Raw genomic sequence first — 22,385 nt, 5'->3', positions numbered from 1 at the left:
CGAGGCGATGAGGACTACAAGCGCGCCTGCTCGATGACTTGGCGGGCCCGCCAGGCTTTCGCACCAAAACTGTTTTCCTCGGCACCCCCGGGCGACCCCAGCGCGCCGGGTTCGATCTGGGTCCACCAGCGCCAAATTCGGCCCTAACCAATGAAAACTGGGCTTCTGAGGACATGATTGGGCCTTTTTTAACGCCGGCGATTAAAAAGAGCCTTGGGGGGCCTATTGGAGACGTGGCTCGAGATGCTCTTACACCCCGGGAATGTTCTAGAGCCCTTTGGTTGTTGTTCGAGTGGGTGATCCTCAACAAGCTAATAGGTGGGCAATTCTCAAAAAAAAACTAATAGGTGGGCATGGGCACGCCCTGTGAGATAGCCGTGGTTAGTATTTGGGACAGTGCAAAGGGTGCACTTCTGATATGCCCCATGGATCAGTCGGCAAGGACAATTAGAACATGTGTCTCAATAAGCTGAATTCAAATTTAAACTATTTTATTTCATAAGTTTAAGTTTGAATGTACTCCCTCTATAAAGAAATATAAGTGTTTAGAACGCTCTTATATTTCTTTACGAAAGGAGTAATATTTTTATTTGAATTATTGTTGCACTGAAATATTTATCTTTGTGTTCTTGATGCACCATGGTACTTATCTTTGATTATTTCAAATATTCGGAGTGTAAACAGAAAGAACGGAGGGCAGACATGTCCGCTGACACGTTCAAACGTGCCCACGGACATTTGCGAGTGGAAGCTTGATGATCCGTGGTGATGCCCTAACAACCTCTAACTCATAAAGTCATAATGCGACCATTTGCATTAACAAATTCATGATGTCGTGGCCAGATTATGTCTTTAAGCAGGCACTTCTGTCTCTAAGAAACGACAAGGGTAAACAAGTTAATCCACCCAATACAATGAACATATATAAACTACAAGAGCTTAATCCTAAAACTTGGGCCACATATAAAAACACAGCCCATAAGTTAGTTCTACAAAAATGGACACATTCTGCAAAATCTATATAAAGTCAGATCAATTCACATATATTTTCGCGAGGTTAATTGCCAAGACGAGACTTCGATATCTTTTGTGTATATATTTGTGAGTGCAAAAAGCAGCAACACGAAGACTACTTGCGCACTCACAATTCCGAAATGACTAATGCTGTTGCCAATCTCCATCCAGCTCCCTGTGTTTTGGACCTGTGGTCGAAATGAACAAGAATATTCACCATATTATTTACTGCGGAAGTAGGAATTGCCATTTGAACAGAGATAATTATGTAGACAAAAACCTAGTCTCTATTTGAAACACAAAAAATATTCTAAATTATGTGGGAACTGAACCATGCATTATGTATTCCATGTGACTCTCCTGCATGGGAAATGTGCCTTGAACATAGTTATCAGCATAGGAAAATCAACATGTATTTAGCATTTCATCAACAAGTTTGAACAAAGAACATCTAGGTTCAGCGGCACTTCTGAAGAGAAGAATTTTGGACTCCGGTGCAGTTTAAAATAAAATTATCAAAGGGCATATAACCCTTGAGGCCATGAACTCTACCTACAACTTCAGTCTAAAAGCAACGGTTACAAGACCATTACTTGACACAAAACTATCCCTCTGTAAAGTAATATAAGACGTTTACCTGGCAGAGCTCTAACATGACAAACCAAACACCATTCAAATGTTAAGGGAATGAGAAATGACAAAAATTGTATATAAATTAACCATGGTCAATGAAAGAAAATAGCTAAAAGTGCTGAAAGTGCTGAAAGAAAATTTCAGGTACATAAGGGCAGAACACACATACCAGAAAAAAGAAATGAATTGTCATCACATCTGAAAACAGTATTACAAGAAAATAACAACCAATACGTGGAACCCGTACAATCTTGGTTATGGCACTAAATGTACATCTGCAGGAAGTCAGAACATACTGTATAAGCTTACTGACAAATAACATCCAGTTGAACTTGAATAAAAATGACTAAATCATCTAGGTGTCATATGGAAGGCCCAAAGCCCTGTCTTCTGCAGACTGAACATGTTCTGTTTTCTATTATATGCTAGACAGCAGACGCTAAATAGGCACTCCACAAAACGAAAGGTTCCATACGGAAGATGCCCCATATGTATGTTTTTCCCTTCAAATATGCTAGAGGCAGACTGAACATGTTGAACAGGAACCGAAATTATTCCCAAAACCACCCAAGTGTACTAAGTTGAACATTACACATTTAACCCGACTGCATATGTAAAATGAAGATGAAAACTCTATAGTCTATTATTTTGTCAGATACAAAAAGTAACTGGTGTTTCAGTAATTATCATTACCCATTAAGGACCAAGAGATATATACTCATTCATTCATGGTGTATCAATTATCTTGAAGCTCTACACTTAATTTTTCCAAAAATTGCCTCCCAGAGAAAAACAAGGGAAGGTAGATTAGGATACAGATTTTTGCTTCATCCTTGTATCACACAGCGAAACTTGTTTTGTAACAGGAACCTTCACTTAAATCATACTTTGTACAGAGCGTATACAACTACAAACTTATTAGACTGAAACTTTGTCCAGCACATCAACATTAACTTAAGGTTAAAGTCACCAGTGAAAATAATTGGACCGGGAGTAGCACTAGCCAGAGATTTCAGATCAGCCAACAAAAGCAAGCTTGTCTGTGATAGATTGAGGGCCATAGATGTTTACAATTGCCACTGTTTACCAGAACTTATTTGCAAACAGCTGATGGATACAAAATGAGCAGAGCAAAGACTCGCACAAACTGAAAGAATATCATCCTTCCAAGCAGTGATCACTCCTCCACTAGCACCAACAGATGGGGTGAAAGCGAAGTGATCAAAACCAGGACCACAAAATTATTGATAATTGGGGCATCAAGCATATTCATCTTGGACTCTTGCAAACAGACAACTGACACATTCTTCTGTTGCACAACACCTGTAATAGCAGCTCTACGGGTGGGTGAATTAAGCCCACCGGACATTCCAAACCAAAAAATTGCACTGAATCATGGAAACTAAGCTGGCAAAGACTAGGAGGCTGTAAGATGCAGATACATAGCACCACGACAGTCGCTCGAGCAGTCTTCTGCATCCTGCGGCCACCAACCGCGTGCAGCAGCGCCGTGGGCGCATCAATCTCCACCAGAGCCAGCCCGTCCTTGAAGTTCTGCCAATACTGCTGCTAACAGAGCAGCAGGGTCCTGCTCCTTCTCCTCAAATGGCAGCCCCATCTTCTTGCAGATCAGCTTCTGCGCCTGCGAGATGGCATCGCTGCCACACCTAGACTTGGCCAGACAGTGACACCTGAGCGCGCTGTCTCATGGGTGCGCCCATTGGCTTGAACAGTGTGATTGCGAGGATGCCCAGGATCACAGGCTCGGGGATGTAAGCGATGAACCGGTCGAGGGCGGCGGACGGGGGACGCCGTCACCGTTGGCCAGGGTGGCGGTGGGGGACGAAATCGGCGCCGGCAAATTGGTGGGCGGAAGACACGCTGCCAGATATCTCACTAGCAGCAGTCTGCTGAATCGCATCTTGGGAGGCCAGGGAAACCTGCATGGGCACAAGAGGGCTAAGAGAAGAGCCCAATGACGGCCGATCGACACATGTCGTAAGGAGCGGGCGGCTCGGTTGCACTCTCAACGTTTTCCTGGCCCAAAGGCTCTTGGAAGCAGCCCAACTACCGGCTCGGCAGAAGGCTGGGGCAGAAGGTCATGCAACTCCAGGCGGACAAGCTGCAAGCCCGCTTCCATCTAGTCAATGACAAGGGCAGCATGCACCGGAGCGGACCCAAGGATGGGCCCGACAGGGCAGGTGGTCTAGTCCCTCCTCCACCCTTGACCGTCTCGCAGTAGGCGTTGAAGAGGGAGGAGCCGGGGCTCGCATTTCCATCGCCCAAACATCAGCATCATAACGGCAATGCTCCAGCCGCGGTGCAGCCGAGAAGAGAAAGCGCTCACGGGAGGGAGCAGGGCAGAGCTCACGGATGCTGAGGGCTGCACCAGAGTGCACGCGAGCTTAGGAGCGACAGCAGTGGCCAGCGGCCCGCCCGTGCAACCAGCTGTGGTACAGCAGTCAGACAGCGTGGGAGGCTGTGAGCATGCGCCCAACTGCACCGTTAGCCCGCCGTTGCCATCGCCCGACAGCCCACCATGGACGGGAGGCAACAGAGAGGGGAGTGTGTCCTGCGTCGCTAGGTCATCCACTGGAAGAGACGGAACAGGCGCCTGCAGACCGAGCACTTGCGGAGGGAGAGGCGCAGGCGCCGGCAACAGACTGGACGGCGGCCCAGCATGGTGAGCACCCGGCTTGCGGCGCCGATTCGAGGAAGAGCTCCTGCCAAGACCGAGCGGGCAGGCTCGGGAGGGGGGGGGCATCGATAAGCCCTCGAGCACAAGGGTAGCAACAGATGGAGGTGTCCCAATAACCGTCACCAGCAGCATCACCAGACGCCGCTGGAATGCCCTCATGACACGGGAAGTAGGCGAGGGAGTCGAGATGGATCAGCACCGGGCACTGCAGTGCCACGGGGTGTGGTATGTCCAACAAATCCCATGGGTTGTCGTTGACGTTCTCGTAGAAGCCATCCGGCAGTGCGAGCAACTTGAGGGGTTGTTGCTCGGCAGCGATTTACCGACCCTAAACATCACCTTCTTCAGCAGCAAGTTGGGGTCGGCCATCCAAGCGTAGACAATGAAGTACGAGAGATCTTCACGCTCCAGCGAGGAGACAGCGATGGTGTGGAAGTGGCACATCGCCTGTTGCGCCGTCTCCACCAAGAAGGCCTCATTGGGCAGGCCCTCGATGAAAAGCCGGACGCGGTACCTAAGCAGGATCATCTCCGTGAAGAGGTTGGCCGCATAATCCTATAAGCAGATTGTGCCACATCCATCCATAAACAATCTCGCATATCTTGGTTTGCTGCTCCTTCACTACGGACGTTTGGAAGTTGCTGCTCCCAATGCCCAACCTGAAGCTGTCTCGAGCACCTTCTGCTACTAACATCGTAGGCTGGTGGTCTAACGCACTGCTGCTCTCTCGGCTAGAAAACAGCGTCGGTGGGGATCCCTAACCATCCTTGCGAGGTGGATGGTCTGTAAGGAAAGGAGCTGCAGGATCATCAATAACAAAGCTATCGCTGCTCATCTTGTTGCTAAGATCTCTAAACTGAATGTATGGTCTGGCACCGGGGTGCCAGGGTACAGTGTGACATCCTGAACATCTCTATTAATCTCTGTTGTAAAGGCTAGCATCTCAGGTTTTTCTTTTCTTTTGTGCTTCGCTTTTCGTGTTCTGTAACTTTATTTATTCCTCTTAATATAATTGAAAGCAGCGCTGCTGCATTTCGTCAAAAAAACTCACATATGATCAAAAAGGCAGAGAAAACTTACATGACAAGCATATATGGAATGAACAATTTGAAAATAAGGAGTGCCGTCATAAGAAATGGCTGCCACGAAAAAAAAGGAGGAATGATCAGTAACTGGAAATTAAAGACGACCTTAAAAAGAAAAATAGTACGTACATCACAAGCACTTACACTAAATATTGTGATGAATCTGTACACAGATGAGATCTCAAAGCTTGCAATACTTGCAAAATTACCAGTTCCAAAGAAAGCAACATTGAATAAGATCATCTGCAAGGCAAAATGCATTTGTAAAAGATACACAAGCACTAGTAGCAGAGGCCTTGGAACTTTGGAGCTAGTAAGGTAGGAAAGGTGGATGTGAGTGTTGAGTGGCCTGAAAATACTGCATCAATCAAGAAATGCCTTCACACAGCCAATGGGTGTCAAGCTTGTGGAGGCAAGTATGTGACAACTTACAAGCACCAGAACATATATAAGGCAAACAAGGAACCTGAAGGGACTTAACAAAAAATTAAGTGCACTGATTTCAGTTCAATGAAACCCAACAATCCCTTTAACTCACTTGATATCGCTCATCAGAACCCTAAAATTTTAAGCCTATGATACTATCAATTCCCTTGTCCTACTGCAATACCACCAAGACTTTCTTCCTACCTATTGGCATGTCTACTGATTTCACAGGCTCCATTGGCTATCCCTACTAAAGGATTCAGCTTTGACTGTAGTTAATACATCCTCATATTGGCGGATGACCCGTGTTCATAAGAATTAATTTTTTTCAAGCAACCGGCAGGAGTGCCGCCTTCTCATTAAGAGAGGAGAGAACAAAGTATGTTTATAAGGTATTATTACTCAGAAACCTTGTATAATGGTGAACATCTTCCTCAGTGCTGTTATGCACCTCAGCTATGGATTGAAATCATATTACTCAGAAAGCATACTGCAGTCCAGAACACAAAATGGAAAAAGATCATAGACTTACAAATAACAGAGGGATTCGTAAATCAGACAGTTGTAAGCATCTTTCGTCATAGCCATAAACTGGTCCATCCGCAAGGCTACTGTGGCATGAAGAATTGCTTCCTTCAGAGCAATACAAGTTGGCAGATTCAAGAAATATCCATCCCATGAGTACCAGCGCAAAAGCACTATAGAAAACCGCTTCATAGCTGCAGAGGTAAAATTTTCAAACAACGCATCATGTACATGTTATCCCATGGATACATCAACAAAATCTTTGATCTATGAATACTTCAGCATAAGTTAACTGCATACCCAATAGAAAGCAGCAGAAACGGAGGAGCAAAACCCAAGAAGATAGATGTAAGACGGGATAGAACACTACAAGGTGAAAAGAGCGGTAGCGCCATCGCAAAACCTGCCAAAACATGATATGTTAAAAATCCAACACCCAAGTCTTAGAAGTTCAGCAAGAGCAAACCAGGATAACAATAATCAAAAGATAGCCCATATGGTTTCAACAACAAAATGATGCATTATGCAGTTTAGCAAACTCGATTTCAGATAGAAGAAGCTTTGTTGAACCGTGTGGTAATGTAAAACTGAAGTTAGTTTCTTTACCCGGGATCAGCTATTTCTCAGTGTCTCGGATAATTTGTATTTCCTTCTTTTAGATGTACAGTTTCTGTCAACATATTCCAGTGCAGTCCTGTGATCTTTTCCCATAAAACTGAACACTGATATAAGAGAAACTCCAATGCGCCGACCCATTTCGTCCGCGCGTGTCCGTTTGGGTCGCCGCGGACAGAAAAGTCGGCCCAACGCGCCGACCCAAACGGACGTGCGTCCGCTTTTCGAGTGCCTGGCGACCCATTCCTGGCCCAAATTTGGGCCTCATTTGCGTCGGCGAGGACACGCGCCTACTCCCCCCTGGCCCGCAAGTCGGTGGCACATTGGCCATTCACTTCCACCCCCATCGACAGCAAGCCCTCACCCGCCCCACCCCGTCGCCGCCGCCGCCCAGTTCCGGTGCCCCTGCCGCCCACACACCTCCCCCGCACACCGCCACCTCCCACGTCACCGTCACCACCGCCTCGCCGCCGGGCCACCGCAGCTTTCCACCCCCCCCCCCCCCACCCCCACCCCGAATCGCCGCGAGCACGAAGTCGCCCCCCGCGCCCCCGGCCAGCTCCTTCGTCTAACGCGGCCAGGCCAGCTACCTGGTCCAGGGGAGGCGCGCGTCTCTTTGCCGACCAGCTTCTTCAACGACGCCCGCAGGCTGTTCGACAGTTTGCCCCCAAGGTACAAATGGACTCCGCCGACGAGTTCATTTTCCACAATTTCCTCCGCGACTCCAACGATTCCTCATCGACAATGAGGAGATGGTGGCTGTCGTGTTGGTCCATGACCACCTTAGTAGGCAGCGGCCGTTGTTCCGGGGCTCGATCCCGGGGCACACTCCGGCGTTGAATCGCAACCGAGAGAGCGGCCATTTCCTTCTTTGGAAGGACTACTTTGAGACACCCAACCCGCTCTTCAAACATCACCAATTCCGGTGCCGTTTCCGTATGGCTAGGCATGTTTTCAACCATATTCGGGAGGGGTGGTCAGATACGATAAGTATTTCGATTGCAAGGTGGATGCCCTTGGAAAGATTGGCTTCTCCTCTTATTAGAAATGCACTGGGAGTACCCGGTGATCTCATTGATGAGTACGTCCGTATGAGCGAGTCTACGTGCCTAGACTCCATGTACAAGTTCTGCAAGGCTGTGATTGCAATGTTTGGCCCTGAGTACTTGAGAGAGCCAACAGCCGAAGATATAGCCCGCTTGTTGGTGATGAATGCCAGAAGGGGCTTCCCAGGGATGCTTGGCAGCATAGACTGCATGCACTGGGAGTGGAAAAACTGCCTTTCTGCCTTCGCAAGGGCAGTATAGGGGCCATGTCAAGGCTTGCACTGTCATACTCGAGGCCGTGGCCTCACAAGATCTATGGATGTGGCACTCTTTCTTCGGCATGGCCGGATCGCACAATGATATCAACGTGCTTCAACGCTCGCCGGTGTTTGCAAGGCTTGCCGAAGGCAACTGCCGGCCGGTGAATGTTAACATCAACGGCCACAACTACAACAAAGGATATTACCTAGCTGACGGTACCTATCCTCAGTGGACCACTATTGTGAAGACAATCCCCAACCCTGTCGGAGAGAAGAGGAGTAGATTTGCCCAAGAGCAAGAGAGTGCTAGGAAGGATGTCGAGCGTGCATTTGGTGTTCTGCAATCTCGATGGGGCATCCTTCGGTATCCTGCTAGAACTTGGAGCACCAAGAAATTGTGGGAGGTGATGACTGCTTGTGTGATCATTCACAATATGATAGTAGAGGATGAGCGCCTGGAACATATCTACGATCAAGGGTTTCAGTTCTAGGGTGACGATGTTGTGCCTGAGCATGGAGGAGTGGCAACGTTTGCACAGTTCACCCAATTTCATAATCAAATGCGTGATTGGGTAACTCACATTCAGCTGCAAGATGATTTGGTTGAGCATATGTGGGCTCATGTTGGCAATCAAAAGATGTATCTTTTTTAAATGTATTTGAGACAATTTAATTTTTATTCGGCATGTAAACTACGATATATTTATTCGGGTTGTGGAACTATGCTATATTTGTTTGCTTGTGAAACTATGCAAAATGTGTGTATATTGGTTGAAACACGACGGCAAGCCGGCCGCACGGGCAAATATGGGTCAGCGCGTTGGGCACATTGCCGACCCAAACCAAAAACTGGGCGGACGCCTAGCAGGCGGCCGACCCAAACGGACAAAAAGCAGACAAAACGCACGTCTATTTGGGTTGGCGCGCTGGAGTTGCTCTTGGTGATTATAAATAAAGTTTATCTGAGAAACTTCACATTTCTGTGATATAATCATCCGAACTGATGGACTATCAATTATCCTGTATTCCTATTACAACAATGAAACAGAATTTTGTACGGGGTGATAGTCGTCAAGGCATCAACGCTCTGACCCAAAGCCGAGGTGAAAGGATTTGTACACAAAAGTGAATGACATCAAATTCCTATTACAGATGTAAACTGCGAGTGCAAGTGAAAAGCCACCAAGAATATAGATGAAGCAGCACAAGGTTGTGGAGGAGCAACTCCACCTTGCTGCTATGAAGTTTACAACACAAGTGTCGACGGAACCACTTTGACGGGATGTGCTAGATAGCTCTAGAGTCGAAAATAGGCCGATATGGCAGCAGGAGTTCAATGCAAAACTCCTAGAGCACAAGATCTATTCCAACATTTTAGATAAGAACACCAGGGTCTATTAAGGGTAACTCCAAACGGCCGACCCATTTTGTTTGGTTGGGTCTGTGAGGGCAAAAACCACGGCCCAACGTGCAGACGCAAACACATCTTCTGTCTGTCTCGTGTCTGTGCGTACGCAAATCCGCCCCAAATTGGGCCGAATTTGCATCCACGCGGACACGAGACAGACGCAGCGCGCGTCCGCTCGGTGTCCAGCTCGGGCCCGCGTGTCGGCCACCCAACCGACCCCCGTTGGACCTAGTTAATTCCATGTGTGCTGGCAGGCCTGCACGTCAGCCACCCAACTCCTCCCCACGCGTCCTTTTTAATGCCACGCGTGCAGGGGGCGCCCAGTTCTCTTCCTCTTGCCCAACATCGAACCCTAGTCGCCGCCCACCGTCCCACCGGCACAACTATGGATATGGATCCCCGGGAAGGCCGGGAAGCACAAACAAGAGGCCAGCTCCACCTCGGGGTAGAGCCGACGCCGCGCGGCAAGCTTCCCCCTGACGTCGTCTGCGGCCCCACGACAATGTGTGTACGTCGGCATCGAGCAGTGCGAGCGATACTGGCAAGAGGCCACCCCGGTGTCGTGGCTTGACGTCCACTTGCCAAACGGCTGGCACCTGAACCCGGAGAGGGTTCCGGTGCCTGCCATTCCGGCCTCCGGCCGCACACGCGTGGACCTCCATTGCGACTCGGCGTTCGCCGTTAACTCGCCATTCTTGGACACTTGGTCCCGCGACGAGCACAACGCTGGCGTTGTTCCTACTTCGCGACTCGTGCGAGTGCGCGTGCCCCCAGTCCCCCGCCACTGGCCGGCAAAGCCTCCTAGCTCAACGAGAACGATCAGGCCTACGAAAAGGCCATCGAGGACTCCCAGCTCACCAAGCACGCCGAATGGGAGGGCCTGGCAGAGCAACTAGCCTTATCGGCCGCAGGCGATGTCTCCGTGCGAGAGCGGCATTAGCAGCCGAAGGAGACAGAGAACGCGTTGGGGCCATTGGCGACCATGGTGCCCTACTCGCCGAGGTGGGTGCCGTGCACGCCCATGTGGTTGGGCGCGTCCGAGGAGGAGGCCGAGCAGCACACGTTGCAGGAGGCCAAGCAGCGGCAGGATGCAGCGCATCAGAATCAGGCGGAGCAGGCGGCGTTGTTAGCGTGGCAGCAGGTGTTTTCATGGGCGGTGCCGGTGTTCGTCAACCTGAACAAAGAGGAGGACGACGGCGACAACTAGAATAGTTTTATTTAATTTTTTTAGTTTTAATTAATGTAAGACTAGACTTCTGCTGGCTGTTTTAATTAATGTTGCATCCATATAACATTAATGTCCTTTTTCAAATCTCCAATCCACATTGGGTAGATCTATCGCATATATGCGATACTTCACAAGCAATACATTTATCAAATTCAAAGTGGATTCCCCTCTCGAACTGAGCTATTTCTGCTTTTTCTAACACAAAGTTCGAGTTGTTCGGTGGAAAAATATTTTTATAATCTTTTCCTACTTTTTCTTTTAAAGTGCATTGGTATGCCAAAAGATTGGCAACCATCCAAACAAAGACCAATTTTTGAGCCATGGCCAAAATTTTGCTGAGGTACACTTTGGCCACAATCCAAACATTCCCATAGCCATGAAAAACTGAAGTGAGAAAGAAATGTGAGATACTGGAGATATTTAACAGCAAGACTGCAAGATTATAGGGTCAGTGTTTATGGCTTACCAGCTACGCACCAGTTGATCAACTGGTGCAACGGGTGCAGTTCTTTGTGCTGGGACCGATGAGATGTAGTCAAACACACCATTATTGAAGACACTGAGATCAAAGTAACCTAGAGCACAGTGACAGCTGTCAACACTGTCTTTAACCTTCACAAAATAAATATCAATACAACAAATTGCCTGTTGTACCTGAACGAAAAATAGCTTGGAGGATTTAGGGGCTTGTTTGTTTGCTCGATTAAGATACAACCAGAAGGTAGTGGTATTGATGGTCGCCCATCTCGAAGCCATTGCGATCAGTATTATAAGTGCCCCACTAAAAATTCTGCACGAGTAAGATTCATCAAATATAATAAATGTAAGTAAACACAAAACAGAAAAATTAAAATGTGGTAACAGTTAGATATGTATGCCTTGACTCTCAAAGTCATAAATTTCAGAGAACAGCATTGATAGCATATTATGTATATGTAACTTTTGAACTCTCTTGTGTCAGCTAATATTAAAAAAACGAAAGAAACATTGTATTAATACTGTGAGCAAAGAAGCATACACTAAGTTGTTGTTCTCTGGAATTTCAGCTGGCATCAATGTGAATACAGACAGGAACCAGCATGCGAGCCATGTGTATATTGCAACAGCAGGGCTAGCTTCAATAGAAAAGGCCCCACAAACTGAAGCTAGTATCCCAAGGGCCAAAAAGCACCAGGTATAAAGCTTCCGATCAAAGAAGCTCATAACCTGCACAGAAGTATCAAATCCCATGTCAAATCTCAGTCTTATAAAACTTAAACATTTGAGGTGTCAATAACAGGTGGTGTACGCACCAGAAACTCCAATATGAGCAATGCAGCAACCGAACTGATCAGAAGATTCATAATGTACTTAAATGGCATATTAAACAATTCTCTCCATGCTGACTTCATGAATTCATAGTTTTGTACAATTCTTGTCCAAAGGAATATTGTCATAAATACATAAGCATGGTAAAGAGGTGGAGATTTCTCTAGAAGTAGTATAATGGATGATAAACCCATGAACAAGCATCCACCTATGTATACCTGAAACCAGGAGAGATAAGATGAAAATAGTGTAAAGGACCACATCAGCTGTCACCAAACAGAAAAGACATTCCAGTAAATTATAATTATATTCATCATTTCTCAAGTAACTTTGAACAGTTCACAAGAATGAATAAGTACCAGACCCATATATTTTGAACATAATTCTATCTGACGCTTATGTAAATTTTACAGCAATGCTGGATTCATTAGGGAAAATAAGGGTATCTGAGAGAAAAAGAATGAATAAGTACCAAACCCACATATTCTGAACATAATTCTATCTGACGCTTATGTAAATTTTACAGCAATGCTAAATTTCATTAGGGAAAATAAGAGTATCTGAGAGAAACAGAAACAAAACATATATGAAGTAGATAAAAAAATTTATTGATGACAATCCACCCTGAGCAAACTAGAGAAGGGAAACTCCATGGACTGACTCCATTGTCTCCACCCCATAGGAACTACAAGATCACCGCAAGGACACCTTCGGCATCCAGGAGTCAATATAGCAACAGAAGCATGTGTTCACACAATGTTATAGACATAAAATCGTACTTAGATAATCTTACTTTCATGGAGGTATTCATGGGATAAACTTGAGTCCTCTTTAGAAGACTAGCAGGAAATGTTGTATAAGACTGTAGCACATGTATAATGAGGTTTGCCATCCATCCAATGTATCCAAGGGTAATGGTTGTCATTAACATGAACCAGTCGTATGTTTGGAAATAATGGAGACCAGCAAGAGCCATACTACGGAGCTCTTCAGAATACTTCATGGCAGTTTTGTAGTCCCTTGCAGATATTAGATCTTCGATTCGATCGAGGACAGACGAATAGTTCACCAGTGGTTTAAAAGGCTTGAAATAGAGTGAACTGGATTGCTTCTGCTCTGAGATTGTCAAGGAAAGACATGTATGGAGTAAGAATATCATCCGATGTATTCAGCTTGGAGGCGGTAAATTTGCATAAAGTACAAAGGTGATTGACATGATGGGATAACAGTTTCCAACGGTCTGCTGTAAAACATTGACTTCAGCGGACAAATAATGAAATAGTCCCCATCAATCATTATCATTCCAAGTCTTATGTGCAATTGAGTGCAACAGTCTACTAGCTTAGAAGAGTGGAGTAAGCAAAAAAAAATACAAATATGTTTCAGATCTTGTTCTGAATGGGTACCTGACTTTCGGAGAAACTGGTTAAGAATTTGTTTTGTGTTGGCCAGAACTGCTTCAACTTCATCAGACTGTAAAATAAAAGAGAAATAATTGGGATATAGAATTCAACGAGAAGTTTGCAAGCCTAGGCTGCAAGCACAGAAGAATTTTTGGATAGTACTGTAGTGCTTATTGCCTAACCTTGCTTAACTTCAGATAATGAGAAGGTAAGTTCCCCACAGAATTCAAAGGGCATGGCAGACCAACAAGTGTCGCCTGCAAAATTTATGAACGACTGAGAAAATGCAATATTGTGTTTACAAATGTAGAACATGCTGAGGAAGAAAGGAAAATAAGGTATCCTATTGTAAACAACCATTAGAGGAGCTATATCAGCCTGGTTGACATCAACTCTTTCGAAGCCTTCAAGAGCCCAGTTCTGTGGTGTGGGCATATCGTGTCTGTGATCATCAACAAACCGAAAGCCATCATCAGGTTTGTCCGTATAGGCCAAGAATTTTGGGCTCCTGATTCCAGCCCCCCATGCTACAAGTGGAGTATCAGTATTTGAAGGGTGTCCGTCTCCATGGCTTCCTATCAGTAGAAATGCATAATTATATTAGTATCATAAAAACATTGGCATCATAAGATATGATGAGCCATGTACTACCAAAACCAACCCTATTCTCCAAACTATAAGTGAAAAATCAAAATTGGCATCATTAAAATGCATAATATGATGTACCAAGTACCAACCAACCCTACTCTACAGAATAAAAAGTGAAGCAAGAAGCAGAAGCCTCTGCTATTACTCAACAGGTCAGCAATACATGTGATTGTGATGCACAACACCCTGAGGCAATGCCATGCAAGGTTAGACCAAAATCAGTACACTGTGGAGTGTTAAGATGCCATGCCCTGAGCTGTCAAACCCTGTAGGTCCAGAACTTTATAGGGATCTCTAGCCCTAAAAGCATATGGAAAACCCGAAAAAGGGGAGGGAAGTTGATGGGTGAAAACATTGTGTGTAATACTTTATCGTACCTTTGTCGCTCATTCCATGATCTGCAGTAAAAACATAAGCTGTTCCGTTGTCATTGAAGTAGCTTTCCATGAGATTGTACATTCTCTCAGCTATTTCATCAACAACCTTGACATTGTTCAGATAGATGCTTGAATAGGGACGATGTGCATGACCATTAGAATCGCAACCCAGCAAGTGCAGAAATATAACCAACTTATCCTGTAGGAGTAACTGCCTCAATTTAACATCATCAAGAGACCTGTTGAGAAGACCTTCAAACTGGTCAAACGACCAATGATCCAAAAATGATGCATCTGCAATCAAGGTCTCTAACCAAGTAAATAAATGATTCCATAGACAAAATAAATCAGAGAAGTAGAGGATTGATGCCTTAGATTATGTGATATTTAGAGTTTCAATTGGATCAAAACATTTGATTATTCATACAAGAAACATAGCAATTGCAGTATTAACTTTTTTTAACTCATTCCACAAAAGGTTATAAGTTCAACAATGATAATTGCGAGTTCCCAGATTTCTGAAAATTATGACCTAAACTCAGAAAGCAGATCTAGAACCCTATTCACATCCAAATTATCAACTCAAAGACTGTAACATAACTTTTAGAGTACAGGAATATTCAGTACGATGTGCGCGCATTAAGTAAGCACAGCGTTACCAATATATGGTGACAAAGGCACAAGATGATTCTCTGATTGTCATATAAATTAAAAAACAGTAAAATACAGATGATCCCATTGCGAATTTGTTGCATGCAGTATCAATAAGTCTGACCTGTTGCAAAGTCTTCGTATTCATGTGGATAACTACCCCAGGTACTGTGAGGTAGGCTGCTACAGAATATAGGAACAATATCTGGACTCCCAAACGAGATAGTGTGTCGACTTTGATAGAATACAGAATCAAACTCAACTGGATTGGCCTTCCATCCTGCACTAACAATAAGTGAAATGTGTAAACATCGTGGAAGCAATTTCATGCAACAAGTCATCACTTCCTACACTTATCTCTGAAGTGCCTTCATACCCCAAATTTCCAATAACACGAAACAAACTATCGTACGACATCAGGGAATAGCACTATAATTGGTGTTTGTTAATTACAATCAAGTGCAGGCAGTAAATCCTACAATTACAATCAATCATACTTCGATGGACCATGGTCCCTGGGACATGGTCCAGTACATGCATAGTGGCAAGTATGTCAGTGGACTGTGTGAATAAGTACCACCCGCAGTATTCCAATAGTAAACAATCGCACCTGATTCATACATATCACTCCAAAGTCCTGATAACTGCCAAGGAAGCCCTTACCAGATTAAGCAATGAAGAAACTGAATCCAGTAGACTAGAATATTACAGCAAGCTGAATGACTTGTTGTAAAAACATGTCCATGTGAGTCTTGTCGAGTCCAGGGTATTTCCATGACTTAACCTGTCATTGTTCTTATCCACAAACACCCACCACTGAACACTAATGCCAACGTTGTAACTGAGACAGTGTGTTCTAATCAAATTGCTCGCATTACTCCTAAAAACTGAAATAACTAATGATGACGACGCGTTGTACACCCCAGCGCTGCTCCAGGCTACTCCTTTTCCCCAACCTCACCTCCATATCCCAAATTTCCAATAATACAAAACAAACTATGGGACGACAGCAGGGAATAGAACTATAATTGGTGTATGTTAATTATAATCAATGCAGGCTGTAAATCCTATACATTCAATGAATCATACTCCGATGGAACATGGTCACTGGTACGTGGTCCAGTACATGCATAGTGGCCAGTATGTCAGCGGACTGTGGGAACAAGTGTCACCCGCACTATTCCAGTAGTAACAAAAAAAACAATCGACCTGATGCACACATCACTCCAAAGTCCTGATAACTGCCAAGGAAGCCCTTATACCAGATTAAGCGATGCAGAAACTGAATCCAGTAGACTAGAATATTACAGCAAGCTGAATGACGTTGTAAAAACATGTCCATGTGAGTCTTGTCGAGTCCAATGTATTTTCATGACTTAACTTGTCATTGTTCTTATCCACAAACACCCACCACTGAACACTAACACCAAAGTTGTAACTGAGACAGTGTGTTCTAATCAAATTGCTCGCATAACTCCTAAAAACTAAAATAACTAATGACGACGACGCGTTGTACACCCCAGCACTGCTCCAGGCTACTCCTTTTCCCCAACCTCACCTCCATATCCCAAATTTCCAATAACACAAAACAAACTATCGCACGACAGCAGGGAATAGAACTATAATTGGTGCTTGTTGATTATAATCAATGCAGGCTGTAAATCCTATACTTTCAACGAATCATACTCCGATGGACCATGGTCACTGGTACGTGGTCCAGTACATGCATAGTGGCCAGTATGTCAGTGGACTGTGGGAACAAGTGCAACAACAACAACAACAAAGCCTTTAGTCCCAAACAAGTTGGGGAAGGCTAGAGGTGAAACCCATAAGATCTCGCAACCAACTCATGGCTCTGGCACATGGATAGCAAGCTTCCACGCACCCCTGTCCATAGCTAGCTCTTTGGTGATACTCCAATCCTTCAGGTCTCTCTTAACGGACTCCTCCCATGTCAAATTCAGTCTACCCCGCCCTCTCTTGACATTCTCCGCACGCTTTAGCCATCCGCTATGCACTGGAGCTTCTGGAGGCCTGCGCTGAATATGCCCAAACCATCTCAGACGATGTTGGACAAGCTTCTCTTCAATTGGTGCTACCCCAACTCTATCTCGTATATCATCATTCCGGACTCGATCCTTCCTCGTGTGGCCACACATCCATCTCAACATACGCATCTCCGCCACACCTAACTGTTGAACATGTCGCCTTTTAGTCGGCCAACACTCAGCGCCATACAACATTGCGGGTCGAACCGCCGTCCTGTAGAACTTGCCTTTTAGCTTTTGTGGCACTCTCTTGTCACAGAGAATACCAGAAGCTTGGCGCCACTTCATCCATCCGGCTTTGATTCGATGGTTAACATCTTCATCAATACCCACACCTAACTGTGGGAACAAGTGCCGCCCGCACCATTCCAGTAGTAACAAAAAAATTAAACAATCGTACCTGATGCACACATCACTCCTAAGTCCTCATAACTGCCAAGGAGGCCCTTACCAGATTAGGCAATACAGAAACTGAATCCAGTAGACAAGAATATTACAGCAAGTTGAATGACTTGTTGTAAAAACATGTCCATGTGAGTCTTGTCGAATCCAAAGGTATTGCCATGACTTAACCTGTCATTGTTCTTATCTGCAAATACCCACCACTGAACACTAATGCCAACGCTGTAACTGAGACAGTGAGTTCTAATGAAATTGCTCACGTAGCTCCTAATAAAAACTAAAATAACTAATAATGTAGACGTGTTGTACACCCCAGCGCTGCTCCAGGCTACTCCTTTTCTCCAACCTCACCTCCATTACCACCCACCCACCCCTCTCCTTCCCAAAGCCAGAGACAGAATTGTCCTCGCCTCGCATCCATTGCCCCCACACCCCTCTGTAAGCTGTGCCAGAACCGTCCAGATCTTTGAAGTGTGATTATTAACAGTAAGTAACAACTTTGGAGTATTAAAATGTATGAACCGAGTATGTTATGGGGTTGGCAGTAACCACAACTAACAGTATGAATTCAAGTTGGCAGTAAGCACCAACAACCAACATTGCACTAGCTCTTATGAACATGAAGAACACTACTGCCCAATAGAGATACACTGGAACTAGAGGTGAAACAGCGCACCTTTTGTTACAGCACTGGGATCCTCGTAGAAGCCGGCGATGATGGCGACGTGCCCTGGCCTGGACTCGGTGGGTGGCCGCGCGTGACTGACGCCCCACCGGCCCTTCTCCTCAATCACCCCACGCAGGAATGGTGCCCTATACCTTCCCCGCTCGTCCGGCTCGAAGAACTTGTCCGCCCTGAGCCCGTCCGCTGCAGCCACCAAAATTTTCAAAACCCTCACCGCATCACACCCACAAAAAACACGGACGAAAACCCCCAAATAGAGTGAAAGCCTGAGCAGCAGGATCAGAAGAGAGGGGGGGGGGGGGGGGGGGGGGGGGGGGGCGACGAACCAACAAGGAGGACGAGGCGCTTGGCTGGAGGCGCGGAGAGGCGGGGCGGCACCGGGGCCATGCCGTGGACGATGGGGGACTTGAAGTAGATATCGAATATGCTCAGCATGTAGACGGCGTGGAGCACGATGCCGAGGACGACAAGCCACCGCTCGCGCCGCCGCGTGGAGGCGGACGACGAGTGCGCCTGCGGGCGGGAGCGGCCGGCCATTGCACGGCGGGGACCGGCTGAGCCGTCGAGGGGAGATGGTCAGATGGATCTGGGACTGAGAAGGGACGAGAAGCGGGAAGGCGTTGGACTGACACGACTGGTGAGCACCAGAGTGTGCTGATGTCAACTTAACGCAATATTTGAAGCGAATTGCAAAAAACCACCTGTTCGGAGATTGCCATCGCATTTCTTGCTCGCACATTTTCCTTGCTAAAACTCTCAATAAACAATGATGGTCGATTGGAGCCAACGAACCTGGATTTCTGACATCTCGGGCCCGCTCAACGGCGCCACATCAGCAGAGGAAGACGGAGAGGGGGTTGACGGTCGTTACCTGACTGGCTATGTCAGTTCCCTCTCTCGCGTGCGCACTCCATTCCTCTTTCCCGCTCGTTCTCTTCTCTCTGTGTTGCTACGGCAGCGACGAGTCAGTTGGCGGCGGAGGGACCAACGGTGAGGGTAATGAGTTCATGGAGGTGGACAGCTGTCGGCGTGGAGTCGGCGATCTATGGGACAGGGCCGCCTCTTTGCTGGTTCGGCGAGGGGGTGCACGCGACGCAAAGAGCAAGACGATAAGGGACACGATTGTTTTACCCAGGTTCGGGCCGTTAAGAAGCGTAAAACCCTACTCACACTTTGGTTTATTGATGGGTGTGTGTGCAAGCACGTGGAGCGCTCTCTTCCGGCAAGTCACAAGGAGAGGGCAGCTGCACAAATACCTACGCGTGAGGTTGCCATGGGTTCGAACCCTTGTAAAGGTTGTCATGGTCCTCCTTTTACAGCTCAAGGGTTACCACAGTGGCAAAAGGGTCTTTACAAGGTGATTAGATAGAAACAGAAGTATCATACCCAACTCTGTCAGTTAGGACAAAATGCATTAAATGCATCGCTAGGTGTCATGATGAGGAGCCTCGGCAAGGTTGCCGCACCGCTTGCTCATCTGCCTCCTATTAGCTTGACAAGCCATTAGGACGAGTGTCGATAAAGGTAATTTTCCCTCCAGCGGGCCGCCACGTGCCCGACAAGCTTCACCTAACCGCCTGCAAGCTCGACACCTCACCGATGGGTGACTACCTGCTCGATGAGGTGGAGCGCTGGTGGGTTGGTGATGGCCTGCCGGGCTCGGTGCCTGTCGGGCCTTCATCTTGCTAGGCTCACCTTGCCGGCAAGAGCTAGCTTCAACTTGTTGTTTGTCCTGGTCTTCTCGATGCGCTCCTTGATCTCACGAAGAGCTTCTTTTTTATCTTGGGAAGACTTTGTTTGAAAATTTACTCTTGCCGGGAAAGCTGCTACTCGTATGTGCATAAGTCAGGGTATTACATCCCTTGTCTAATACACCGACAGGAGGCCCCTGGTCTCGGTCGCACGTGTTGTCGGGCATCGTTGGGTGAGGCCCAAACAATGCACAGACGACGCCAACCTTGTTGCAATGACGCTATTGTCTTGAGATCTTATTTGCTTCTTCATTAATCTGAGCTTCGGGCTAGCCCCAGGCCTTCGTCTGGCATAGTCTCTTTTTTTTAAATAGCCTCTGATATTTGTGCCAGAAACCGGGGGCGCACGTGTACGTGGGTTGTGGCCAGGCTCGACGTGGGCAAGCCCATGACCACGCATGGCTTGAAGTAACTGTCGCCTGCCATCACTCCCTCCTTTACTGCGGCCTTTTCTTCCCCACATGACACGGATTAGGCGCGGGGTGTGGGATTGGTGCAGAAGGGCGGTCATGGTGGCAGTGTCTTGATTAGAGGAGCCAGAACGCCAGATTTGCGAGGTTGGGCGGCGGGGCAGAATAATGCGTTCGCCAGGGGCGCAGGGCGCATGACTGACGAAGCGAGGCAGTTGCCCTAGAGTAGTGGAGAGCTAGCCCCCGCGCCCTCCCTATAAAAGGGGAGGGACATGGGAGGCAATGCTCATCCATCTCCCTCTCCTTCATTATCCTCCCAATTTCAGTCACCATGGTGAGAGGAAGAGGTCGCACTCGTGCTTCCACCGCGGCGGCGAGAGCTTCCCCTTGGGTTCACGCCTTTGCTTCGGCGACGGCCGTGGAGGCTGGCTCCAGCGCTCAGGGCAGAAGCGCAGGGCGAGGTCGTGGTCGAGGAGGGTGAACCGGGGCATCAGCAGTTCCACCTCTTGCGGCCCCGCCCCCGGCAGAAGGCCACACGGGGGGAACCGTGCTTGAGTTCATCATCGAGTTGAGCGACCCGCCAAGGAGCAGGCTGTGGCTCCCTCGCCCTTCTGCTAGGGTGATGGAGACGGACCAGCCGCTTGGGTTGTGGTTGCGCATGAACGGTTGCATCAATGGTGTCGTTTGGGTGGACGTGGAGTTCCCCGCTAACGACGTCATGTACCTCACCCAAGGGTGAAAGTCCGTCTCTCGCGCCCGCTACTTGGCGGAGGGGCACACCCTCCACTTCAAGTTGGTGGAGGCCGGCGCGCTCTCCATGAAGATCTTCGGGCCTTCAGGCGCTCGTCTAGGGTGCTGCATGGAAAGCTTGAGTGATGACGAAAGCTCCCCCTCGAGCGACTGCGAGGAGGAGGACACGGTCGGTGAAGACGGCGATGGCGAGTCCCCGGTCGTCAAGTCCGAAGACGACGACTCGGACTCCAGCTGAACGCCGGCAGCACCGTCATCACCAGCTAAGTGTCGGCAGCACCATCATTTGCACCTGGGCCCTGGCAGAGTGATTTGTCTGGGGTGCTTTGCCTAGATGCCACCGCCACCTCCAGCTGGACCCCGATAGGCTCGTCGCCTGCTCATGGACTCCGGCTTCGTCTTCCCTGCCGGGGCTCCCTGTAACGCCCCGGACACACCCGCCGGTGGTCGTTACTCCTGGCGGGATCTAGACTGGCCTCACAGATCAATACTAGTCTTTTCTGCGCACTTTGTCCTCACTCGTGCACACCCGGGAGCAACTTCCCGGTCGATCACCCATCCTGAAACTACTCCAAGCTGAGCACGCTTAACTTTGGAGTTCTTTCCGAATGGGCTCCCGGAAAAGAAGGAATTCCTTATTGATATGAGTAGTCTATCATCCCTAATAAGCCAGGATATCACACTCCCACCAAGCCGCGTCCCTCTGGTCCTGGCGGGGGTGACCAGGGCATCGCCCACGCGCTCCTTTTGCCGTCCTTGCACTCGATGCAAACCCTAGGAGGAGACGGACAAGAAAGGCATTACCGAGCACTTTCCGTTTTTTCTTCAAAAAATTGCATGATATCCGATGTGCTCACATAAATGAAAAGAAATCATCTTCCTTGCTTTGTCTCCGTCCTCGTATGTTTTTTCTATTATAGTACCCTACGTTGTTCAAAAACCTGCAAGGGAGCGACCACCGGCAAGGTAACTTGTCGGCCTCGAATGCAGCTTGTGTTGGGGAACGTAGTGATA

The 22,385-nt window shown here is 47.4% G+C and overlaps 1 protein-coding gene across 1 annotated transcript; it reads right to left on the bottom strand.

The window, feature by feature from the left end:
* Positions 1 to 784: 784 nt before the first annotated feature.
* Positions 785 to 19,110, bottom strand: LOC109761434 (uncharacterized). Its single transcript, XM_045229882.2, has 18 exons — positions 18,787 to 19,110; positions 18,452 to 18,643; positions 15,450 to 15,605; positions 14,675 to 14,968; positions 14,007 to 14,224; positions 13,832 to 13,906; positions 13,653 to 13,719; positions 13,040 to 13,362; positions 12,231 to 12,464; positions 11,957 to 12,144; positions 11,593 to 11,728; positions 11,405 to 11,513; positions 6,682 to 6,784; positions 6,389 to 6,575; positions 5,575 to 5,673; positions 5,426 to 5,484; positions 1,817 to 1,922; positions 785 to 1,202 (listed from the first exon to the last, which is right to left on the bottom strand). Exons 1-18 carry the CDS (start codon positions 18,995 to 18,997, stop codon positions 1,038 to 1,040), a joined length of 2,922 nt encoding a protein of 973 aa, XP_045085817.1. The 5' UTR covers positions 18,998 to 19,110; the 3' UTR covers positions 785 to 1,037.
* Between the last annotated feature and the right edge of the window lie 3,275 nt (positions 19,111 to 22,385).

This window comes from Aegilops tauschii, chromosome 6, assembly GCF_002575655.3.
Source record: "Aegilops tauschii subsp. strangulata cultivar AL8/78 chromosome 6, Aet v6.0, whole genome shotgun sequence".
NCBI classification, from domain to species: domain Eukaryota; kingdom Viridiplantae; phylum Streptophyta; class Magnoliopsida; order Poales; family Poaceae; genus Aegilops; species Aegilops tauschii.
The sequence above is the reverse complement of the archived record's forward strand: the minus strand, read 5'-3'. Positions and strand labels throughout refer to the sequence as shown.